The sequence below is a fragment of the Sinohyriopsis cumingii genome, chromosome 8 (genome assembly GCF_028554795.1).
Source record: "Sinohyriopsis cumingii isolate HCF-2022 chromosome 8, ASM2855479v2, whole genome shotgun sequence".
Classification (NCBI taxonomy): Eukaryota; Metazoa; Mollusca; class Bivalvia; order Unionida; family Unionidae; genus Sinohyriopsis; species Sinohyriopsis cumingii.
Genome location: NC_142968.1, coordinates 21,878,143 through 21,903,990, shown reverse-complemented (window position 1 = coordinate 21,903,990; position 25,848 = coordinate 21,878,143). Strand labels below are relative to the sequence as shown.

The window sequence follows — 25,848 nt, the reverse complement described above, 5'->3', positions numbered from 1 at the left end:
TATTCATGCCTTAAATCCTCTACTCAGTGGTTACTAATTATTATGTCTTCTTCCTGGAATTCATTCATGTCTTAAATCTTCTACTCAGTGATTACTAATTATAATGTCTTCACACTGGAATTCATATTCATGCCTTAAATCCTCTACTTAGTGGTTACTAATTATTATGTCTTCTTCCTGGAATTCATTCATGTCTTAAATCTTCTACTCAGTGGTTACTAATTATAATGTCTTCTTCCTGGAATACATTCATGCCTTAAATCTTCTACTCAGTGATTACTAATTATAATGTCTTCTTCCTGGAATTCATTCATGCCTTAAATCATCTACTCAGTGGTTACTAATTGTAACGTCTTCTTCCTAGAATTCATATTCATGCCTTAAATCCTCTACTTAGTGGCTACTAATTATTACGTCTTCTTTCTGGAGTTCATTCATGCCTTAAATCCTCTGCTCAGTGGTTATTAATTATAATGTCTTCACACTGGAATTCATATTCATGCCTTAAATCCTCAAATCTGATTTATTACTTTGCATTCTGATCATAGTATACACTGCATTGTCACTTGCTTAGTTTGCTCAGAATATAATGTGACATCAAATGGGAACATAGTGTTGATCAGCAATATATATATATTGTACATACAGTATTGTTAACCTATCACCATTTTGCTCAGTATATCCTATTTGTATGATGTTTCATAAAGCTGACAATCAGTAGTTAACTTATAATACCCTTTTTTCAGCATCACGTCCATGGCAGCTTGTTTTCTACCATTTTGGGGCTGGATCACTTGCTTTGATGAGAGAGGGTGATAACTTACCCATTTCTACTCCATTTACCTCAATATACCTTTGATAAGAGAGTGTTCTATTTTACCCATTTCATTACTTCAATATATCTTTGATAAGAGAGGGTGATAACTTACCCATTTCTACTCCATTTACCTCAATATACCTTTGATAAGAGAGTGTTCTATTTTACCCATTTCTACTCCATTTACTTCAATATACCTTTGATAAGAGAGGGTGATAACTTACTCATTTCTACTCCATTTACTTCAATATACCTTTGATAAGAGAGGGTGATAACTTACTCATTTCTACTCCATTTACTTCAATATACCTTTGATAAGAGAGGGTGATAACTTACTCATTTCTACTCCATTTACCTCAATATACCTTTGATAAGAGAGTGTTCTATTTTACCCATTTCTACTCCATTTACTTCAATATACCTTTGATAAGAGAGGGTGATAACTTACTCATTTCTACTCCATTTACCTCAATATACCTTTGATAAGAGAGTGTTCTATTTTACCCATTTCTACTCCATTTACTTCAATATACCTTTGATAAGAGAGGGTGATAACTTACTCATTTCTACTCCATTTACCTCAATATACCTTTGATAAGAGAGGGTGATAACTTACTCATTTCTACTCCATTTACCTCAATATACCTTTGATAAGAGAGGGTGATAACTTACTCATTTCTACTCCATTTACTTCAATATACCTTTGATAAGAGAGGGTGATAACTTACTCATTTCTACTCCATTTACCTCAATATACCTTTGATAAGAGAGGGTGATAACTTACTCATTTCTACTCCATTTACCTCAATATACCATAAGTTCAAAAATGTCCTCTTGTATCTCATGCTTTTGTTGAAGGTTAAACAAAAACAAAATAATGTATGGAGATTGGAAAAAAAAACATTAATATGTCAGTTTCAGATCTATAATTGTGTATTTCTAATTGAATTTGTTACATTATTTACAGTTACTTGAACTCCCTATATTCTGTTAAATTCCAGATTCCACGAAACATTAGTCACCTTTCACATTTTATCATTGTATTGTCTTTTCAGAAGGTGAAACCATGTCATACATTCCAACCACAACACCATTTGTCAGGTGAAACCATGTCATACATTCCAACCACAACACCATTTGTCAGTAAGCACATATACACTTCTCATTACCTTAATTACGTGGCATTGGGTTTCTCATTTCTACTAGCACCACGCTGCGATTGAAGCTTTCTGCTCATGAATGTGAAAATTTTGTCACTGACTTCAAAGATGTCAATATTCACTTATGAAACTGACTTGGCCAGTATAGATCCTTCGTATACATTAACAGAAACTTGCCTTGATCAAATAAAACAAAGAACGATCCAAAATTTACCAAGCTGCACAAAGGCTAATTGTAAATAAATAGACTGATTGGCAAACAATGGCCATTCTCTAAGGAGTTAACCCAGAGAAAGGGTGAGATAGAACAGGGGCTGTCTGAGGAAAGATAATTTAATATTTAAGGCACCAATGAATCTTGAGATGGCAAATGTGAATTGATGTCATAATATATTTATCCAAATATTATTTATTTCTACTGACCAATCATCAGTCAAACATCATAAGTCACATTAATTCCTGAATGTTTCCTCAATTTTTTCACTTACAAGTGATTTTAATGTCAATAATACAATGCACAGAACCAACACATGTGATTTTATTTGTATATACAATAACTATCAGTTTGGTACTAAGAATGATACTTTGTAACACTTATTGCTATGGCAATGTTTCCAATTGATTTGCATTAGGATTTGCTGAATGTAATAGACACATTACTGTCAATATGTCTCAGCACTTCATCCAAATTTGGCAGGCATGGAATGAGAATTGGTATCTATTATTTTCATATGACAATAAATCAATAGCTTATGATTTCAGTTTTACAAAAGACCAAAGTTATTTTAGTAATTTCAACTAAATATGCATTTTGTTAGATGCTAAAATCATAAAATATAAGTCAATGAATAAATTAAATATGAAACATTTTAAAGCATTTCTGTATTAATATCTGTACAATATTAGCATATCATTTTAACTGTTATATGACTATCTAATTCAAACTTGTTATTTGTCAATAATTAGAACTTTTCAGTAATTAAACAAGCTTCTATGAGCAAAAGATGAAGGTATAAAAAATAATGATTTTCATTTACCTACTTTATACCAAAAACTTAAAACCTGTGTGGAATTACATCAGTTTAGTAAATGAATTCCTTAACAGTTTTACTGGCAATTCTTCTGTGTGTCCTCCTTCTTCTCAAGTCCCGAATGGCACGTATTGCAGTAACTATGGATACACATGTAAAAATGGGGTAAGTTGTACTGGCAATGTATAATATCAAGTCTCCAATACATCAAGTAGCACGATGATTTTCTCTTGCCTACTTTTGAAAATAATGATTCAAATTGATAGTGGAACATGGGATACAAGTGATAGATAATGGGGATATATTTGATAGTGGAACATGGGATACAAGTGATAGATGATGGGGATATATTTGATAGTGGTACATTGGATACAAATGATAGATAATGGGGATATATTTGATAGTGGAACATGGGATACAAGTGATAGATAATGGGGATATATTTGATAGTGGTACATAGTATACAAATGATAGATAATGGGGATATATTTGATAGTGGTACATGGGATACAAGTGATAGATAATGGGGATATATTTGAGAGTGGAACATGATATACAAATGATAGATGATGGGGATATATTTGATAGTGGAACATGGGATACAAGTGATAGATAATGGGGATATATTTGATAGTGGTACATAGTATACAAATGATAGATAATGGGGATATATTTGATAGTGGTACATGGGATACAAGTGATAGATAATGGGGATATATTTGAGAGTGGAACATGATATACAAATGATAGATGATGGGGATATATTTGATAGTGGAACATGGGATACAAGTGATAGATGATGGGGATATATTTGATAGTGGAACATGGGATGCAAGTGATAGATAATGGGGATATATTTGATAGTGGAACATGGGATACAAGTGATAGATGATTGGGATATATTTGATAATGGAACATGGGTGAAAAGTGATAGATGATGGGGATATATTTGATAGTGGTACATGGGATACAAGTGATAGATGATGGGGATATATCTTATAGTGGAACATGGGATACAAGTGATAGATGATGGGGATATATTTGATAGTGGAACATGGGATACAAGTGATAGATGATGGGGATATATCTGATAGTGGAACATGGGTTGCAGTAGACTAAGAGTGGACTTGCATTTACAGTTCATTGTCAGGCCAAATTTTACCAAAAACTTAACAGAGTGCACACTTGCATCTACATAGACTCTTCCTAAATAATGATGCATATGTTCAGATTGCTTGGAAAACAATTTGTATGCTGAACAGACTGTTTCATAGATAACCAGTGGCTCTCCATTTTAGAGAAAATGGAAAGGTACTAATCTACAAGAGGTGACATTGTACCAAGGGACGATAATTGTCATAGTTTTGGCATTACACCTTGGAATCTGAGAGTGCTAGGGTAAAAATTCAGTTACCAAAGTACTCTTTTCATCATGGACTGCTTCGATCACCAAGCACCTTTCCTTCTGAGAGCAGAAAGATTAGAGTACCCAACAAAGTTGATACAACATACATGAAGTTTAGAGAAAACGATTGTGACTAAATGCCATGAAAACAAAACTATTCTTCTTGCCTACCATCAGACAAGTTGAGCAGACCTAATTGATACATATTAAAGAGCCCCAAATTTGTTGTCCGTGTTTATCTTTGCAGTATGATAAATATGGATAGATAAAACAGGTCAGACCAAATGGAATCATACACTCAAAGTAACTGTTAAGCAATGGGGAAATACTTTTTTCTCGTGTCCAATGCCTACAAAGCTCCATAATGTATCGTGTCACTGCCCCTATTGCACCACTATATCAGACGATATTTTAAAAAAGGTTACTTTTGTCAGAGCTGGCGGGAGCTTGAGTAGCACAAATTCGTCAGTCTCCATCTCTGTGCTGAAATCATGATTTAGCATGATTCTTAACACTTTTTCCAGACTCTTTGGTTGAATGTGTTTCTACTTTGTTAATTTAATATCAATAAAGGGTAAAGGAACTGTTGCCTTTCGAACTGGTAACATAACTCGACACCTACCAGTTATGAATCAGAATGATTTCTGGTAACCTTTATTGAAGATTGTCTATGTGTTTCTTTTATAATATCAAATTACAATGAATGCATATTTATACCTTTTTCCCCACAGTATGTTCCACTGATATCTAATTTCATAGTCTTTCTGAAAACACCTACTTTCCGTTAATAATGTTCTAAATTCAAATTTCACTTCCTTCAATTTTCATTCACTTTCCAGATAATAGTTTTAGCTCAGATATCATCTTTTTTCAGAAACTGTGTGGAAAATGTCGAACAGAATTAAATATTTCATTTTCCTTCATCATGTTTATGTCAAAATGGCAAGGTAACAGTTCTAGAATATTTGACATGATAAATTTAATTAGAACACTGTCAGGTATGTTCATTTATGGGTATTTACATATATCATTCACTAAATACTTTTGATTTTTGTCATATTTTATCTGATCGTAATAGATTACCATTGTTCAGTGGGTAGCGCTACACCTTGATGAAAGAATGCAGTACTAAATGTTTTGTATTTAAGGATGAGCACTGGTGAAATAATGGAAAGGCACAAAAAAATTTATACTTTGATGACTGTTACCCATTTGACATTATCTGATAGAAATTTTATAGAAAAAGGAAAAGACAAAGACTGTATGAGCATGTACAATTTCATCAAATTTGCCAACATTACAATCTCTCATATTCAATACATGCAGAAAAGTGTGTTATGATTAATGGATATTTTCAGTATGAGCTCACTTCAGAATTATGAAACAGAAAGTCTGTGAGTCTGATTCACAAGACATTTTCCAAGGTGCCATATACTTTTTGTCGACTTTATCATTTTATGCTCAAAGTAATGTTCTTACCATTGATATAGCTGCATAAAAGATTTAGGTAATGTTACCTTATGTGTAATCTGTCATAAAAGATTTAGGTAATATTACCTTATGTGTGATCTGTCATAAAAGATTTAGGTAATGTTACCTTACGTGTAATCTGTCATGAAAGATTTAGGTAATGTTACCTTATGTGTAATCTGTCATGAAAGATTTAGGTAATGTTACCTTATGTGTAATCTGTCATGAAAGATTTAGGTAATGTTAACTTATGTGTAATCTGTCATGATCCAATTATTCAGGCTGAATAGTAAAAGTTCTTTTTAAGAATATGTACATCCTAATGTAGCATACATCACAGGGTTGTTGACAGGAAATACATACATCGTAATGTAGTCTAATGTAGCATACATCACAGGGTTGTTGACAGGAAATACATACATCCTAATGTAGCATACATCACAGGGTTGTTGACAGGAAATGCATACATCCTAATGTAGCATACATCACAGGGTTGTTGACAGGAAATGCATACATCCTAATGTAGCATACATCACAGGGTTGTTGACAGGAAATACATACAGACCTACATACTGTTTATTAACATTGGCTGCTCCTATAGATGGATTATGGTTCCAAACAAAACATCTCAGTCACGAACAACATGGCTGCATTATGAGTTAATTTACTCTTAAGTAGCGTAATCGGCCAAAGCAGTGTGTAGTGCTGGTTAGAATCTATATCAACCTGGGTGCTTGATTTCTCAAGCATTCCATGTTTTGTGAGCATCATATTTACATTTTGCTGACCTGTATGTGTCTACCTGTAGTCACCGTCGTTCTGTGGTATCCGTGTCTGTATATGTTCATTTCTTAACCTTTCCCTAGTTCTGCCAATCTTGTATGTGTCACACAGGTGCTGAATGGAAATGTAAGGATATGTTCCATATTTACATTCACTCCCAGCCATATTTTAGTGTTTGAATCTTTAATTTTAAATATCATAATAGGAGAATGTAATTTTAAACACTGAGGAAGAAATCCTGTCACAAAACAGAGACACAGATGTGCAAACACCAGGATCTCACTTGTTCACTAAAAGTGCCTTAAAAGGGAAATATGTCGCATATGAATGAAATATATAATTTAAGGACTATGAATGAAATATATATTTAAGGACTATGAATGAAATATATAATTTAAGGACTAATGTATTCATTCGTTAAAAAATCTCAATCATTCATATCCACGAAACAGAGTTATGTACAATATTTACTAGCAGTGTCATTTTCTAAATAGTTTTTTTATAACAAAAACTTAAACTTTTACTCCAGCTTCATAACAAAACATACGACATACGACAAATAAACTTTGCTTGAGAACAGTGTTACTGGCTACAGATAATCTAATTATTGTTATTATAGGAGTGTGCAGGATCCCTTTGTGAACGTTTTGGTTGGCATGAGTGTTTTGTGACTGGAGCAGCAGGTTCAGTGGCAGAAAAGGAAAAGCTGTGCATTCTTGCTTGTTGTAAGTATTCACTAACGTATGTTGCAATGCAACAGTATGTCTTAGCTGTGCAGTATCAGAGAAGGATACAGCGAGTCAGATGTTGGGTTCTAAATATTCTAGTAATGTATGTTGCAATGAAATAGTGTGTATTAAAGGCACTATATACATTGGTCTAAATATTTAGTAGTGTGTGTTACAAAGAAATAGTTTGTATAACGGATGCCATATCACATGAGGATCTATTGCATCAGGTTTTTACATAATTACAGTCGGTCTGATCATTTTGCTTTAACATATTCAATTATTTAGTTTGGTAGTCAAATTTATCCAGCATTAGGATTATTAATCAGGGTTTATATATAGTTAATTTGTAGATTGCATTATTACAAAGTAAATAATATTTTTCGCCATGTCCCGGTAAGTGACATTATGTGTTTGCCATGACATAACAATATGTAAATATCAAGCAGATAGTAATAATATATATATATAATTATTACCATACAGGTTGGACAATTTTAATTTTTACTCTACAGAGATTCATGGGTAAACAGCACATATAGCCTAAAAGTAAAAACATATAGCCAGAGAATATTCACTATAAATGTTGAAGCAAAAACGAGTTTTAATTTAATAAATATTTAAGAAACTGGGCACTGGATTGGAAGAGTATAGTCACTATCAACACAACACATTCATGACATTGATAAGCATGATACTGACTTGGAATTAAATGCATTAGGTGCTTTTGATACTGAAGGGATAAAGAGATATTTTTCTTGTCAATGTGAACTAGCCAAGGGACAACAAATTATTTAGATACGATAATTATAATAGTGAAAAGATGAAATGTACCATGCAAAAACACTGCAGATGTAAAAAAAATTTAAAGATGAAAATGTTCAAAAATAATTTTCTATATGCATTTCTTTCTCAAAATCATTTCGGTCTTACAGTGTACTTTAGTAAACAAAATACATGGCTTCATTTACAACAAAATGTGATTCTAGAATTTGATGTCAACAAGTACTTAGCATCAGAATACTTTACACTTTGTAATATACTTCAACAATGGTTATTTGTGACTTTGTTTGCCTCATTTTTCCTTTCCACTTAAAGCAGGGATCTTGAACACACGGGCTACATGTGGCCTGCTCAGCCATATCCTGTATCCCGCAGAATGATTGGCATCACAGTATGTCATGAGAGATAATGAAGGTGGTGCAGCCCGTGGGCTATTGAAATTGCCCTCATGTGGCCCATGGGGTGTTTTGAGTTCCACAGCTTTTTTTGTGCAGACCATATTTAGTTACCATACTGCCATTATTTTACAACACCATCTATAGTAGTTATGTCCCATAAGTATATATTCTACTGATGCTTCGGATCTGCAGCTGCATGACTTTATCTTGTTGTATTTAAGTAAAATTTTCCATGTAGTTTTCGTTTTGATTAGAGCTTGAGCGACCTCAATTTTAAACCTTTCTGTGACGTGAGTTATGCATCCTGATTGATTACCATACTGACTTTAGTTTCTTAGAAATAAATTTTTTTTTAATGAAAATCCACCTTATCAACCTATCCATGCATAGATCAGCCTAAAATGCTTATAATTTCCAGCATTACATGAGATCATTTATAGGTGTTACTGAGTGCCCATGCTCCTGACGTTGGTTTATGCAACATTTCTGTATAAATGTTTGCTGGATTTCAAACAGATTTTGGAATAAATGTTTATATTGATAACAACATTGAAGGGCTTTCCAACAGCATAATGTAGACAGGTTATGGTATTGATAGTACTTATTGTGGTTTGTGTATTATAATTTTATTACCAATTCTTAAATCTCAGCTTTCAGCATGCACCTCCATATTGATGAAATGCTGAAGCTGTTCGAGTTATAATTAATCCACAACTTCATTTCCAGGATTTATAAATCCTGCTTATCCGTCTTTAGTTTCTGCAGCATTACTTTGCCCAATCTGTATAGATTCCATTATACTTTGACATTTATCATTGTATTGAATAGACCTTGAATGAGTTAGGTCTTCAGCAGAGCAAAGTCATCATTTATAACAGTTATGTCTCCTCCTTAGTCCGCATCTTCTTCTAGTTTTGGTTTTCAAACACAGGTTTTGTTAATAGCCTTGGTAATCAAATTGTAGAAAGCAGTGATCTTTTTAATGAACCAATCATTAATCACTTGAGTTTATTACACCATTGTTGCAGTACATTTATTATACTCCCTTTTTTAATTTATTAACTTCATACTGATGCTTGTTATATCTTTATTTGTAATAATGGTTTTGTCTAAATTTTGTCTAAAATATTTAGATTTCTAGCAACACTTATGAATACTAGTTTCATGTTAAATAATAATAATAATAATAGTAATGAGGACTTTGTATAGTGCCTAATCTATAGAAGCTCTAAGCACTTTACAACATTAGACAACACCTTTAAGATAAAAAAACATAATGATATGATTACAAACACAAACACCATGAAATTAGAAAACATAAATAACATGCTGAGAATATTTAAGGTAGGAAACATTATTAGGTCTTTAAGTTTGTTCTTGCAGTCGAAATAAGTGAGTTTTGAGAGCACTCTTGAATGGGATCACTTTGTCTTTGTGTCTAAGTTCAGTGGTCAATTCATTCCACGTTGCTGGGCCCTGGTATGCAAAAGAACACTGTCCATATGACTTTGTTTTCATAGTGGGAATAATGAGTATACGATTGTCAGAAGAGGAGCGTAAGTATCTTGCTGGTGTATACACTTGGGTGAGGTCGGATAGGTATGTTGGACTAGAGTTCATCCGTGAAACGTAGCACAGAGAACAAATTTTGTGTTTCATTCTGGATCGACTGGATAGCCAGTGAAGCGTACAGAGCAGTGGGGAGGTGTGCTCTGATCGTGGTAATCTAAGTATGATCCGAGCAGCTGTGTTTTGAACTTTTTGAAGTTTTTGGAGTAGATATTGAGATGAAACAGACAGAATTGAGTTACAGTAGTCCAGTCTTGAAAGTACTAATGAACACACAAGTGTTTTAGTGGCATCAACTGAAAGATATTTGCGAATGGAGTTGATGCGTCTCAGCTCAAGATATGCAGCCTTGCATATGTTCATGACATGTTGGTGCAATGTGAGAGTACTGTCCAGAGTAACACCTAGGTTTCATGCTGATTGTGTGAATTTAATGTTGGTGTTGCTGATATTTATTGTTTGAGGTAAAGGATGTGAATGAGAAAGTCTTTGTGTTGTGATCAGAATGGCCTCAGTTTTATCATCATTCATCTGCAGCTTGTTATATGTCATCCATGATTTCACATCAGAAATGCACCTCTCTACACCTTGGATGGTAGCATCAACTTCAGTTGGGTGGATAGATTTGTATATTTGGGTGTCATCAGTGTACAGTTGGTGAGACACTGGATGATGATCTATGATACTTGAGAGCGGCTGAGTGTATAGAATGAAGAGAACAGGTCCAAGAACAGACCCTTGTGGAACATCACAACACAGATCAACTGGGCTGGAATGTATTCCATTTGCAGACACAATTTGTGTCCTGTTGACAAAGTAGGACTTGAACCACATTAAGGCTGTATCATGAATGCCAAATGCATGCTGGAGACGGTGAAGTAATATATCATGGTCTATTGTGTCAAATGCTGCAGACAAATCAAGGAGGGTGAGGACTGTAATCTTTCCGCTATCCAAAGCAGACAGAATTTCATTAACTACTTTTAGAAGAGTAGTTTCAGTACTGTGACAAGGGCGATATGCAGATTGTACATTGCTAAAAAGACTGTTTGAATTTAGATAAGATACAAGCTGGGATATAACAACCTTTTCTAAGATTTTTGATATGAATGGGAGGTTAGAAACTGGGTGGTAGTTCTTTAAATCATTATGGTCTAGTGTTGGTTTCTTCAGCAGAGGCTTTACTATGGCAGTTTTGAATAATGTCACTAGGTTTGAACTTGTTTGACTTCTTTATAAACTAGTTTGAAAAATATAAGCGCTTCCGTAATGATCATTGAATCGTAAACTAAAAAGGTATTGCCTAAAATATTTAGATAGATTTCTAGCAACACTTATAAAGGAGTTACTGAAAATTTGATTATCAGTACAGTGTGACCCCACTATAACATGGTAGTTGTGAGCCATAGAACCTGACTGTGATATAGACCGAATCATGTTATAAGCAACTACAGACCTGCCAACTCTTATGATTTTGCCGGAAGTCCTACGAAAATTACCCTTAAAATATGGACTTACACCTTACTAGTAAAAACTATGAGAAAATGATCATTGCCGAAAAATCCAGATAACTGGTTTATGCATGTTTTGTTTGGATCCGGGTTTCATCTTAGAATTAGTGAAATTAGTCAGGAAATCAGACTAACTTTACAGCAGCGCCCAAGATGCTTTAAAATGCACCTATTTGTTCATGCAAAGCATCTGCATGATCAAACTGTTGATTATAGAATTTGTAAAAATGGCATCCATACAGCAATGCATGTTTAAGACGAAAGGGAAAATAAGCTTCAAGAAAAGTGTTAATAATCAACACAGAAGAATAAAAAGGAGTATTCAGATTCTTATGAATAAAAGCTGGAAAGGACTCAATTATGTTTATTGGACATCACATGCCAATTTGAGTATGTCTCGTGGCAGGAGATATGATTGCCATCGTCACGTGAAATTGAAAAGCATTTCCAAGAACTATATCAAGTTGAGAGATAGAAACAAGCCATTGAGTTGCATAGGGTTTGGAACTAGAGTTTGTGCAATTGTACTAGTGGTAAAGAAAGTCTATACATACTTTACAAACTTTTCAGTTGAACATAATGCTTATCGTTGATGCGTCAAACTTTTAATTACATTTTCCAGCTTTACAATATCAGTTATTGATATTTTGTTACACCTTGCTGAAAACTGGTCTTATGGAAAAAAATCAACTGCCTTACTGAGACGGACACGTCAGGGTCGGCAGGTCTGCAACCAGGTCAGTTAGCTTAAGAAAATTATGCATGATACCTAAAACATTTGTGGGGGTGGGGTGGGGTAGGTAATAAATGCGGGTGGTAAAATACATTGGTAGCGTTCATAAGCACAAACTTTTTCCCTGCAAAAAGGAAACTTTCACAGCACAGATAACATTTTCCAGTCACGTTGGAAACTGAAAAAAAAATCCATCAGATTCCATTGCTTTTATTTAAGTTTGGTATTAACTTCTTTGAAAAAAGTTCTTCGTTTATATTGAAGATTGTAGTTGGCTTTCTTTGATGAAAGGTGCATGCGTTATTGAAGTCACCACTAAAGGCTAGCCTTGGAGAACCAAACAAATGCCCGCTTCTTATTGTGGCAGCAACATCAAATAATTGTATTGCATGATTATGACTGATTTTTTTCCATTTGCTTAGTAAGTTTTCATAACAGTTGGTTCTTCAAAGGTAATATTTTCTTAGAAATTTCAGCAAACTATTTTATCTGGGTACAATTTAAAAAAAAAGGAATTAGCTGTTGTTTGGTCGATTGTAGTTACAGTTCATCCCTGCCTATTGAATAGACCAACAAGTAAAATGGTTTTTTTTGTGTTTTTTTGTTTTTGTTTTTTACATTTGTGGCAGCAGAGTGGTACTACCTTCCACTCATGCATCAGAAATTTAACAAAGGGTCAACGGATGATAGACACATGTGTTCTAGTCTGATGACAAGGATTAGTACAGAAAATGTGGGTGTTCTGAAGGATTTAATTCTGAGTGGAAAGAAGAGGAATTTTACTTACCATCCACATACAAATGTCAGTCTATGTAAATATATTAATTACTAGCGAGCGGCCGAAAATCCGATGAAAGATAGATTATGAGATAATGCCTCGTCCGGTTGATCTCTGCTACCAAAAATGTCAACAACAAAAAAGCGGATATCTCACAACATACAGTACTCGTGCTCAATGTCAACATAAGCAGATTATAATATAACAATGCACTGTTAAGGTGATTTGTCAGTATGGACAAAGATATTGTTTACGTAACAATAGATAAATCTGAGTGCATTTTATATCAGCTTTGTGGCTTCCTTTCATGGGCCTCTGAATTTCTCCACTCCAAACCAATGGTTGTATATACAACTTTAAACAGCCAACAATGTTGCCAATACAAAAAATTGCCAGATGGTATATTTTGCTGCCAATAAGGAAAATAAAATCACAGTTTGTGAGATTGGCAAAGCCTTACATGATCCTAGACTTAATGTTTTACACTTTATTTTTCTTACTTTTGAGAAGAGAAAACTATTTTTTCTAACACGAGAAAAATACATATAAAATTTCAGAAGCCATGCCACAATCACCTTGTATTATTCATGAGTAATCTCTTCCCCAAAATAATAATAAAAAATTATGTTTCGTACTTTTGAAAAAATACATGTAAAATTGTGCTTGCTATAGCGGGGTCACACTATACTAGTTTCATGTTAAATGCCACTAGGTTTGAACTTGTTTGACTTCTTTATAAACTAGTTTGAAAAATGTAAGCCCTTCCTTAATGATCATTGAATCGTGTTTGAGACTGTTCCCATCAGTTGTATATGAAACATAGGTCAAATCCCCCGAGGCAAATATGTATTAAATGCCTGACAAATATGGAAGAAACTGTTGGTTTTCTTATTAAAAAGAACAATGTTATGTTGCAGTTAACAGCACCTGGTCCACTAATGAATGCATAGCATCAAATCACCCAGTTCTTAAGAACAAAGCAAAAATGTTCTACGATATGGTGGAAGAAGTTGTTCACAACCGTTCAGAAGGTGGAAAGGCTGATGAGGGTGTGAAACTTGCAGCAGGTAAAATTAGGATCAGTAACCTGCTAATCTACAGCATGGGTACTTTTGTTTTTATTTTACGCAGGGCAGAGAACATGAATTCTAAAATTATAATATTGGTGTAGCATTTAACGAGCACACAATTTTATGTACAACATCTTTCATCACCAAGCTAACTTCATTTGATATTCTGATGAAACTTACCTGAACATTTTATAAGCTATTTTGATTAGTTTCTCATATAACAATTGATTCCTACGTAACAAAATTGTAGCATATGTCTGAACATCATCCAGACTTTCAGATTATTATTCAGGTCAAAAACGTACATCATGTTGATTGGTAAGAATATTTGCAATCCTATCTGTAATCGTGTAATGCTTTACGAAGGAGAGACCAATTTCAATTCATCCAGCTGCCTTTGTCTTTAAGTTTGTCACTTTTTAGAACAAATTTCTGCTTGAGTTTTTATAGTATGGTTTCCATTTGCTTACTACCCCTGGCTCAAAGCTTAATGACACAGCAAGGTAAAATGTAACACCACGAACTGTTTAGCTAAGTCAAAGGTTAATTCACTGCAGATAAAGGTTAACTTGAGAGACTATTTAAATATATGAACCTTTACTGTATTAACATTCAGAGATATTTCCATATAGCGTTCAACTTTTATATAGTATGAGTAGACAGTATACCAAAGTAAGTTTCATAGTTTAAAGTTCAAGGTCAGAAAGAAGAAAGAAAATATAACTGTACACATAGTGTGATAGCTGAAACAAGCAATATTTTCAAGATGCAAGGACCACTGTAATACTGCTTTGTGAGCTTTACTTTTTGTCTATGTTGCAACTGTGGTCCAATAATTACTCCAATAAATATAACAACAGTGATGTCCTTCGATGAACTGAAACATCTGTTGAATTTGCAATAGTAGATATTATATAATAATGGAACTTTACCAAGAGATGTATGATGACATTTGTACTGATTGTCGCATTGACAAGTTTCTAGAACAGGATCAAATGATAAGCAGAAAATGTACCAAAATAAGCTATTCATGGTCCTTTTGTTTGAAGCAATGTGTAAGTTTAACCATACAAAAGCAGTGAGATTAAGTGTTTCCATTAAATGGGTTTCACTTTACTTGGTGCCTGTCTACTTTTAATATCATATCACTTATTTGTTCCTTAACATGGCCTGTCTCATAAGGATTTAATCTGCATTTCCATATTGCATATTCCGATTGGAATTATTTATGTACTTTGCTAATGTTCCTACATCAGTATTTATGGGATGCATTTTTTGGTTTTAATTCTACTTACACAACATAGCTAAAATATTTTAAAATCATAATGGAAGAGATTATGTAATAAATACAAAACCACATTCTCATTTTGTTCTAAGTTGGAAGGAAAGAATTTGTTTGCTATATCACCTCAATATTGTTTGACCTGATAGCATGAACTTATCCATTCGCCATATTGATCTTCTTTCAATGACGTGCAACAGAACATTTTTAGCTATTTATTTATTTTTCAGGATCCCCATGCAATAATTTCCAGGGTTATTGTGACATGTTTCATCGTTGTCGAGGAATAGATGCAGAGGGACCACTATCACGTCTTACGAACCTCATATTTAATCCCCAAACATTGGAGACTGTTAGAGATTGGATAATTGTATGTTTCTTAACTCTGTCTTTTATAATCTTGTCATCTTGCCTGGAAAGTATTAGAAAGCACAGGTGATTGTATTGTGATCATGTAGATAATTTTCGTTAGCTCCAATTTACTGAAGTAGATGTATAAATCATAAGGTCATTAGAAAACCTACCTTGAGTTAAGATCCAAGATGCCATGAATTATTATTAGAAGACTGCATTCATTTAACAGCAAGGAACAGTGTGAAATTATGTTTTGAAAAAAGACTATGTTCACTAATAGTGTGGAATATTGTAAATTCACCTTTAGAGAAAAGACATTTGCTTAACAACTGGGAACTTTATTTTAACTTAACAATTTGGAATGCTCTGAATTGACTCTTACAAATCCAATTACCTTCAGTAACATTTGGAAACTGTGAACTCATGTTGTGAAAACTTGCTTTCACTTAATATCTGGGATTGTTATATGCTCAGTTTTTTCCCCATTAACTTTACATTGTCAGTATCATGCAGTATTACCCGATACCCGCGTGCCAATACACATATAGCATTCATGTGCATAAAGGAACTACTTTCTATTGTAAACAAACAATGGACGCAGACACCAGCACTTTTGATTTGTAAACAAATCATGTACGCACGTGTAAGAGGTGCTTTACGTTGTGGTTGTTTAAATTTGTTTCTGAATGAACTAAAACAGATGTTTCATGGACTGCCACATACCAGCTGCTTTGGCACATTCCACGTTGATACAATGTTTCGGATTTAGGCTAGCTACAGTATACAACAGATGCAAGAAAAGGTCCTTACAAATAACATACAAGTGACAAGTCATTTACTGTCTTCTTTAGCTGGTGATAAGAATGGCAAAAAGAATATACTTACAGTTTTATGTCCTGAATTTCCTCATAATGTACTTTCTTAGTTCTGCAAATTGGAATTACATGAGCCATGTCATAGGTTCTCAATCTCGATTACACATTTCAAAATTGTACTGTAATTTTGATGATGAGTACAGTTACATCCTCCTTGCTGCACTCAAAATGAAATAAGCATTCAATTCCATAGCTTCTTTTTGATAATTGCAATTGAAAGACTTTATATTTTTCTCACATTATGATTTCAAACATACAATGACAGAAACAGAAACACATTTGCAGATGTCAACACGCTTCTCCCTAGCTTCTTCAGTTCCATGTATTTCACGTGGAATTGTCACATACAAATCCAGTCCATAATCATGATTTTTCATAGAATTGAAAAAATATCAAAATCTATTCATTCCAGATCAAATGGAAAAGTTGTTGCAATGCACATTCATTCACAATATGACTCCAAATTTCAATTTTAACTAGACACATCATTTTCTCTCGAAAGTTATGTCGAGCACATGACTAAGTTCAAATTTATCTGGGCAGAGTTATGTGCGCAGTAATAATGTTGTGTAATGATGAATATGCGCTTGTGTATTTAGTTTGGAATATGACATACATTCATTTACGTTGTTTCTTGTAGTGTATTTTGTTTACATAATTAAACCATAGGTAGAATAAGAAAATGAGCATATAATAAAAAGGTTACTGCATTCATATGGGAAAATATGAACTCGTTTTGTTGGATGGAAATACTGCACTCCCAAGGTCATGCAATATTCCATCCAGAAAACTCTTTCATATTTTCCCATACAAATGCAGTAACCTATAAATAATCTGAATTAGTATTAGAAAACTACTGTTACGTATCATTTTGGAACACTGTCAATTCACTTCTTGAAAATCTACTTTCAAATGACATCTTGGAATGTTGTGAATTCACTATTAAAAAGCCTACTGTTGCTTAACATCTTGGAATGATTTTTAATCCACTAATTTTGTGAGACACCCGTTTATGTCAATTTCAGGGTTGTTCAAACCACGCATTTAAAGACACTCTGAGCAATGATCCTTCTGTGGAAACAGTACAACACATCCCCCAACTGATGAATTTAGGCACTGACTGTTGATGTTTAATGACATTCGAATGGTTGATATACCCTCAAGGTTGATTAATGGATTCTATAAAATATTTTCTCCATGTGACAACCTCCAGAATTTACCTATGTAAAGCAACTGTTATTTCTTGTTTCTAGCAAAAGAGACCACCTCTAAACATAGACAACTTTCCCAATCTAATTCCAAGACTTTACTTAGCAGAACTTTGGTGGGGCATGGTGTGATTGTCTTCATGAACCAAAAACTGTGACAAACTAAATGAGTTCAATTGATCTAAACTGTACAATTCTTTTGTTGTTCTAGTTGTTGTTGTTGTAGTGTTTAATGCCATTTTTCTACAATTTTTTGTATTTTCTGATATATGCACAATCATGAAAGTTGATAGGTGTATTTATCATGTCAAGTACTGCTCAACACAGTAATAAGGAAATTACAGTGACCTAAAGTTCATGCTCAGATAATTAAAGTAAATTTGTGTATTTAGCATTGTTGATGAGACATTTTTGCATGTACATCCTGAAACTTAATGGGTGCATTTATATTGAGGAATGGTTCTCACCACGTGAAAATTTAGATCACATATCTCCCTCTTATTTTGAATGAATCCTGGATTACTGCATGGCAGAGAGAATAAAACATAACATTATATGAATTATTGTATGGCAGAGAGGATAAAACATAACATTATATGAATTATTACATGGCAGAGGGGATAAAACATAACATTATATGGATTATTGCATGGCAGAGAGGATAAAACATAACATTATATGAATTATTGCATGGCAGAGAGGATAAAATATAACATTATATGGATTATTGCATGGCAGAGAGGATAAAACATAACATTACATAAAAGTTTTGTCCATCCTAAGGACTTAAATGAAATTTGGATATTTTGTTTCCACGTTCAGGAACATTGGTGGGCAGTGTTACTGATGGCCCTGGGGTTAGTCCTGGCCATGGGCTTATTCGTCAAGTTATTTGCTGTCTACACACCTAGCAGCATTCCTAAAGCCAAGCCAGAGCGTAGACTTAGTGACAGAATACGCAGAAGACCAAACCAGATTCATCAACAGCATTATGGCAAAAACCAATTCTAGCTGCAGTTCTTTATTCACAGGTAAGACACATGGATTCAGAATTATTCAGTCTACATTTGTTACAAAGATAAGATTATATGTCAGTCCTCATTTTAAATGACAATTTACAAGAGTTGGTAAGTAAAAATAACAGATGGATAGTTTTCAAGAGGCTTCATAAATCTTTGCTTAAATTTAGCATTGACGTAAGATTTGATATACAATGTGAAAAGAATTACAAATTTTATTTTCTAAAACTTCATACTTGTGGAATGAAGTTACTTTGGTTGACACTCAGATACCTAAAGTTGCCTTACATACATCATGATGTTATTGTACAACTGGTGATGCCATGAGGTTTATTTACACATGTTGTATGGGTGAAATGGGCATACTGACTTAAGTTGTAAGCATGTGAAATGTTATCGTACTATAAACATTTCATACCAAATCAGATTGTCATAAGCAAAATTAATACCATGATAAAACAAAACCCTAACACTTTTGCAAAGTAAAGAAAGTGTTTATGAGCATCAAAATCTAACATTTACATGAAAGATGAAAGTGAAAGTCATTTCGAACAATTCTAGTGATACGCAATGCTGAATTTTATTATTCTTCAACAGTACGAAGGGATGGAGACTCTTTGCTATGGATGCCATTCTGTTGCAGGTCTCTCTCTCTGTCTGTCAGACACACACACATGCAAACACACATACACATTCAAACACACACACATATGCAAACACACAGACACATGCAAACACACACACACATGCGCGCAGAGAGGTGAAGCTGTTACACATTTGCAGCAAAGGTGACTGGAATTTTTTTAAAAATCAGATGCTTATAAAATGGCAGGAGAGCATGGTCATACTGAAACATAAACCATTGTCTTTTAAATACATAGTCCACCTTGACAAACACTTGATCACATGTCACTATTTCCTCAGTCACAAGCATACATATTCCACTTTCCAATATCGCAAGTTGTAATTTTGCCAATTACAATGTTCAAGCAGAAATGACCAAAAGTGACAAATCTTAATGTGCTTATGTGGATGATCTCATTTACACAAGAGGTGAGAGATATAGTAGACACTATGTCCATGCAATTTACATGAGTTTGTTGCTATCTATGCCAGGTTTGTGAACTTTCTAAACAAAGGCTGATTTATTTGCAGTATATTCAAAGATTAATCTTCTGTACCACTTTTCCAGAAAAGAAACTACATGAATTTTACCCTTACAATAGGTCATTAGACATTGATATGATGGCAGTTGATGTGACATGCTTTATCGTCCAATAGATTTCTCTATTTATTTAATATGTTCTTTGTCGACATGTTCATGTGGCAAACTGTACAAGAAGAGTGAGGGACTAGTTATAATGCTATATCTATCTATCTATCTATCTATCTATCAATCTATCTATCTATCTATCTGTCTGTCTGTCTATCTATCTTAAATCTATCATCTCTTTGTCTATCTATCTATATGTCTGTCTATCTCTCTATGTATCACCTCTCTGTCTCTCTAGTTATCTATCTAATGTCTGTCTGTCTATCTATATATCTATCTATATATCATCACTTTGTCTGTCTCTAATATAATCTATAATCTATCTACCTATCTATATATCTATCATCTCTTTATATATATATATATATATATATATATATATATATATATATATATATATATATATATATATATATATATATAAGTCTGTCTGTCTGTCTGTCTGTCTATCTATCATCTCTTTGTCTCTATCTATATATATCTATATGCCTGTCTATCTATCTATCTATCTATCTGTCTGTCTGTCTGTCTATCTATCTATCATTTCTTTATCTCTCTATATATCTGTATGCCTGTCTATCTATATATCTGTCTGTCTGTCTTGTCTCTGTCTAACTATTTATCTGTCTATCTGTCTATCTATCTATCTATCTTATATATATATATATATATATATATATATATATATATATATATATATATATCTGTCTGTCTGTCTGTCTATCTATCTATCATCTCTTTGTCTGTCTGTCTCTATCTATTTTTCTATCTATATATCTAAGATGATGTTCGAGTTAGCAGAGCTTATTTTTTCTAACAATAAAGTGATTAGTAAAAATCATGTTGGCTTGTTTTTTGTTACTTTTGGGGAAAAATTCTTTCAACTAATATTTTATTCTCTCTCTCTCTTTTTCTCTCTTGGCACAAAAAATCCCAATGTTTAACACAACAAAAAAAAGTCACAACTGTTACAATATAAACTTACATAACATTTTCTTTACTAGATCCAGAGGCACTGCATTTTATAGACAGAAAAAGTATGTTCTTGGCAAGTACAAACACTCCCTGTACGGTATACAACGTCAGTGTATTTTAGTTTCTGCCATTTCTAAACTTGAAAAAATGTCCCAACAGTAAAAGCTTATGTTCATGCCGAATTCTGGCTTATTTTGACAGTGTGGCAAACATAACTCACTCCTCTCTATAGGAAACAGTTTATTTATCATGCAAAAAGGAATGGAAGTAAACTTGCATGAAATAAATATTTTAAACATGGTACGTATTGATGATATGAAAGTTTGTCTATAAATTTAAATTTTTCCTTTCTAGGAATAGGCTTGAGAGTCTACTCGTCTCCACACAATATGTGACAAGAGATATATCTTGATATGCTTCTTTGATTGTAAAATTAAGGGAATGCTTGTATTTAAATGGGGGTTTGATCTCTTCATCTTGTTTAATGCATACTTGTGTCAGCACTCATACTCTTTTTTCTTCATTCACTCAGCGTGTGATACTGTACTTTTGTATAATTGTGCAAATGAGTATACACTTTTTTCTGATGGTACTACTTCACTGGGGGCCCCAAGTGGCTGAGTGGTCTAAAGCACTCTCTGTTATGGATCACTGCCATCTCACCTGTCTGCGTGGGTTCAAGTCTCAGATTTGGCCAATGTGGGCATGTGAGAAAGCCTGCCAGTAGCTTCTCGTGGGTCACTGGTTCTTTCCGGAGGTTTTCCTGGGTTCTTCCTCCACCATTAATACTGGCCACCATGTATAGCCTATCGTGTGCTGAAAAATGGCGTTAAACCCTACAACAACAACAACAACAACAACAACTACTTCACTGTTAGAGTCATAGGGATTATAAGGATGACAGGGAAATTAATCTTGATGAATGGGGAGTAATTGGGGTTAGAGATGTACCATTGTTTATAACGGGATAATCGTTAAGGTATAGGGTGATAGATAAAGTTTTTTTGTTTATAAGGGATTTAAATTCTATTGTATAGCTCTTTTATAACATTCAGTTCTGTGTTGGCAGTGGATGAATTGGTGGTGATCACTCAAAATGTCAAGCTGACTAGTAAATATGGAGTTTTGATCACTCCAAATAACAAGTTGGATAGGAAAAGTGGTTATTGGATAATGGATCACTGGATGATGAATAACAGGTAAACAGGTGTTGGATAGTAGAAGACTATGTGATGGATAGTAGATAACTGGCAGATGAAAAGCAGATACCTGTATGTTGTTCACTCCAAATGGCATGTTGGTAACTGGTTGTTGGATAGTAATGAAAAAAATGATGTGGTGGGATAATTGATGACTAAGTGATGGATAGTAGATAACTGGGTACTAAAAATTATAAAACTTTATGAAACCAAACAGCATGCTGGATAGTAAATGTAAGATACTGGACGGAGGTTAACTGGTTAGCTGATAACTCAGTTTTGGATAGTAAATAAGTTGTTGTATATAGATAACCTGGCATAGGATAGTATATCATTTTCCATCTTGTACCCATGAAGATCAGTCATTACAAACTTAAGGTCATTGTTAACATTATATTCCCCTTGTCCCTATAAATTTTCCAAACTGAAAAGACTTGTGTTAAACTCCCCTTGCAGCCCATATATTAAACACATGAACATTTTTGAAACATTAAATTCCACATATCATAATAACTGTTTTGGCATTTAGGCCCAATGTTAACTTTATCTTGTTTCTATAGACATTTTAGCATTCTTTTCTCTCTTGCCTGTATCAGTTTCAACATGGTGGTCTAATGTTAAATCCCCTTGTCCTATCCCTGTCACATAAGGGATTGTGGAGGCAGTGGGTGTGTACGTGTAACAAATTTCATTCCAGCTGAATACCTTTTGAAGAATTTGAAGAAAGAAATTAACAGATTGAAAAACATTTTACATATAAGAGCTCAATAATGATCAATGGTCACTTTTTCATCAATATTTAATTTAGTTCTGTCCCACATATAACTTTAGCATTTGCCCTTTCATCTTTGACAACTGGTCTAGCTGTGACATCTGGACACAATTTGACTTTCTGAATCAGATTTATACCAGTTAATGTGAACATTTCACCTACATATGCAACTGTATTTGATTAAAAATGGACACACATTAAATAAAGTGTTGTTGTTGATCTGTGTGGCTAGGTCAGTACCAATTTTCTATAACTACAGTTCCAGTTTAAGTGGAAGCTTATGACCTCCAGCGGTACAAAATTTGACTAAAAACTCTGATCTTTAAGTTTATTTCCATGACTAACTAATCTTGGATGTGTCGGCATATAGATCAATGTTCAAGCACTAAAGTGAGGCACCCATGTTCAATCAGTACATTTTGAGTAAGCTAAGACAAATATCCTGACTCAAAACTGGGATTGTTCACAAAGTTTCCTACTCCATGTTAATTCATCCTGATTTTTCCTTTTTTATTTATTTATTTATTTATTTAATAAACAATATGATATACCTTATTAGTTGATAAAACCACATGATCTTTGATAAAAGGTCAACATTCTTGAACATAACTAAGAAAACAAAATTATATATAATTTTGAAATGTAAAACATTCAAAATAAAGAATTAGCTTTCTTTTCTTTTGTGCGGGTGAGGTGGGTATTGATTGTCAGATTTACAAATGGAAACATGGAGGACATAAATTTGTGGATCAGAAACTGCTGCAAATGCCAGTCATATTAAAGAGCATAAGAAAATAAACTTTAATTATTCTCATTCCTAGGAACCTCATCGACCATTTCCACCATGTCAAGGAAGTTGAATTCCGGGGCCTCCACCTCATGGTCATGGCAAGAAAGGGGAATAATAAAGACCAGAGAAGCACTTTTGAAATAACAAGAGTGAAAAATAAGTCTGAATAATTAGTCATTAGTATATCTTTAATTATGAAACAAACCTTGCAATAATTTTCTAAGAATCATATTTGAGTCATGATTTTGTAATCGAAAGTAATATATAATATAAATATGTATCTTGTTTTAGAACAAATTATTGTAAAATTCTTCAATTGTTATGATACTATATTTGATCAAATTGAAGAAATTCTTGTATCATCGGCCCATGTAATAAGGACATAGTTTTTACATGTATTTAGCGATAGTGATAACTTGAAGCCACACCATCATCAGAAGTTATTCTCTTTTGCTATTGAATGATGGGATCATTTTTCTTTTGGGTAATTGGTTAAATTCTCTATCAGCATTAATGCAACAATTTTTATTGGATTCATTGATATTTCCCCAGTCAGTACTATATGAAGTGTACCTGTGTCTTACAACCTGGCCATAATAGCTACCATTTGCTTGTCCCTTGAGTGGACATTGTACAAATGTTTTAGTAACCAGAATATCATGTAATATTTTCTCACCATCTGCTTATATCAATATGAATAAGATAAAAGAATTTCCCAATTTTGTAGCCAATTCAAAAATAATATATTTTCCAGTATATGTTGTAATGATTAGAATAGTAAAATTATAATTATTTTCATTGATCGGTCTTTTAAATTGTATTTCATACTTTCATTGATCAAGTAATTAAGTGTCTTCTAACCATGGTGGGTAGTCCTGCATGCTTTTAAATGCCACCACCAACTCTTAGCCTTTTGGTTTTTTTTTCCATCTTGAAGCTCTGTATAATATTTGAATAATACACTTTTTTCTCTTCTATAAACTAATGTTAACTTCCCAAGAACTGGATGGGGTGAGGATAATTTATTTGATGTCATAAATAAGTTTCAACTTTTCAGACTGTGGTGATTTGGAATGTGTAAATGCTGCTGTCACCCTACCGGTGCTCATCAAGAATGCTATCATTAACTTTTCAAAGTCATATTTCTGAATACTTTCATTTCTTAAACATAAAAGTAATGTACATGTATCTCTACATTCCAACCAGACTATCAAATGTATCTTGCAATACATGCAGTCTCTAAAAGTAGCTTAAAATTGGAGCACATCTGTGGAAACAGTCCTAGTCATCCACATTTACGGTCTTGTAATATATTCAGTTGAATGATTTGTTTATTTCTTTTAATGTTTTTATATTTAATTAACTTAGAAGTGATATTTGTGCCAAGCTGGTCTGTAGAGCTATAAAAGACGTGACTCGCATTGGTTGCTGTCCAAATATGTACATACATGTGAATCACAGAAAAATGTTATGCAAACATTGCTATGGAATAAATGCATTTGATATGCAAATTTATTTCTTAAATGCATATATTTATATAGTCATCCATTACATACACATTGTGTCTATTAAGTGAATTTTATTGTTTTCATCTGTATTTATCTTCTGCTGCACACACAATATAGTTCGTTTTCCCCATGCCCTTTCACACACAAAGTAGTTCGTTTTCCCCGTGCCCTTTCACACAAAAAGTAGCACCAGCTTTTCTTCTATTTTAATCCACCTAATTCCTCCCCCAAAGTTATGGAAACCATATCACTGCATTGCATTCTCATCTGATCTTTTTTCAACCATGTTTACAAGTTGGTATTAGTTAATGCTCTTCAACCTAAAGTTGTACGGCCCTAAAGGCCCTGAACAAAATG

The 25,848-nt window shown here is 33.5% G+C and overlaps 1 protein-coding gene across 1 annotated transcript in view; it reads left to right on the top strand.

Moving 5' to 3' along the window:
* Nucleotides 1-25,494, top strand: part of LOC149793123 (disintegrin and metalloproteinase domain-containing protein 10-like) — a 106,235-nt gene extending 80,741 nt beyond the window's left edge. Inside the window, exons 13-18 of the mRNA XM_089967038.1 lie at nucleotides 3,089-3,173; nucleotides 7,286-7,391; nucleotides 14,084-14,233; nucleotides 15,749-15,888; nucleotides 18,778-18,986; nucleotides 24,015-25,494. Of these exons, the coding sequence (XP_089823164.1) occupies nucleotides 3,089-3,173; nucleotides 7,286-7,391; nucleotides 14,084-14,233; nucleotides 15,749-15,888; nucleotides 18,778-18,966 (670 nt within the window). The 3' untranslated portion in view covers nucleotides 18,967-18,986; nucleotides 24,015-25,494. The remainder of the gene's footprint in view (nucleotides 1-3,088; nucleotides 3,174-7,285; nucleotides 7,392-14,083; nucleotides 14,234-15,748; nucleotides 15,889-18,777; nucleotides 18,987-24,014) is intronic.
* Nucleotides 25,495-25,848: the final 354 nt, after the last annotated feature.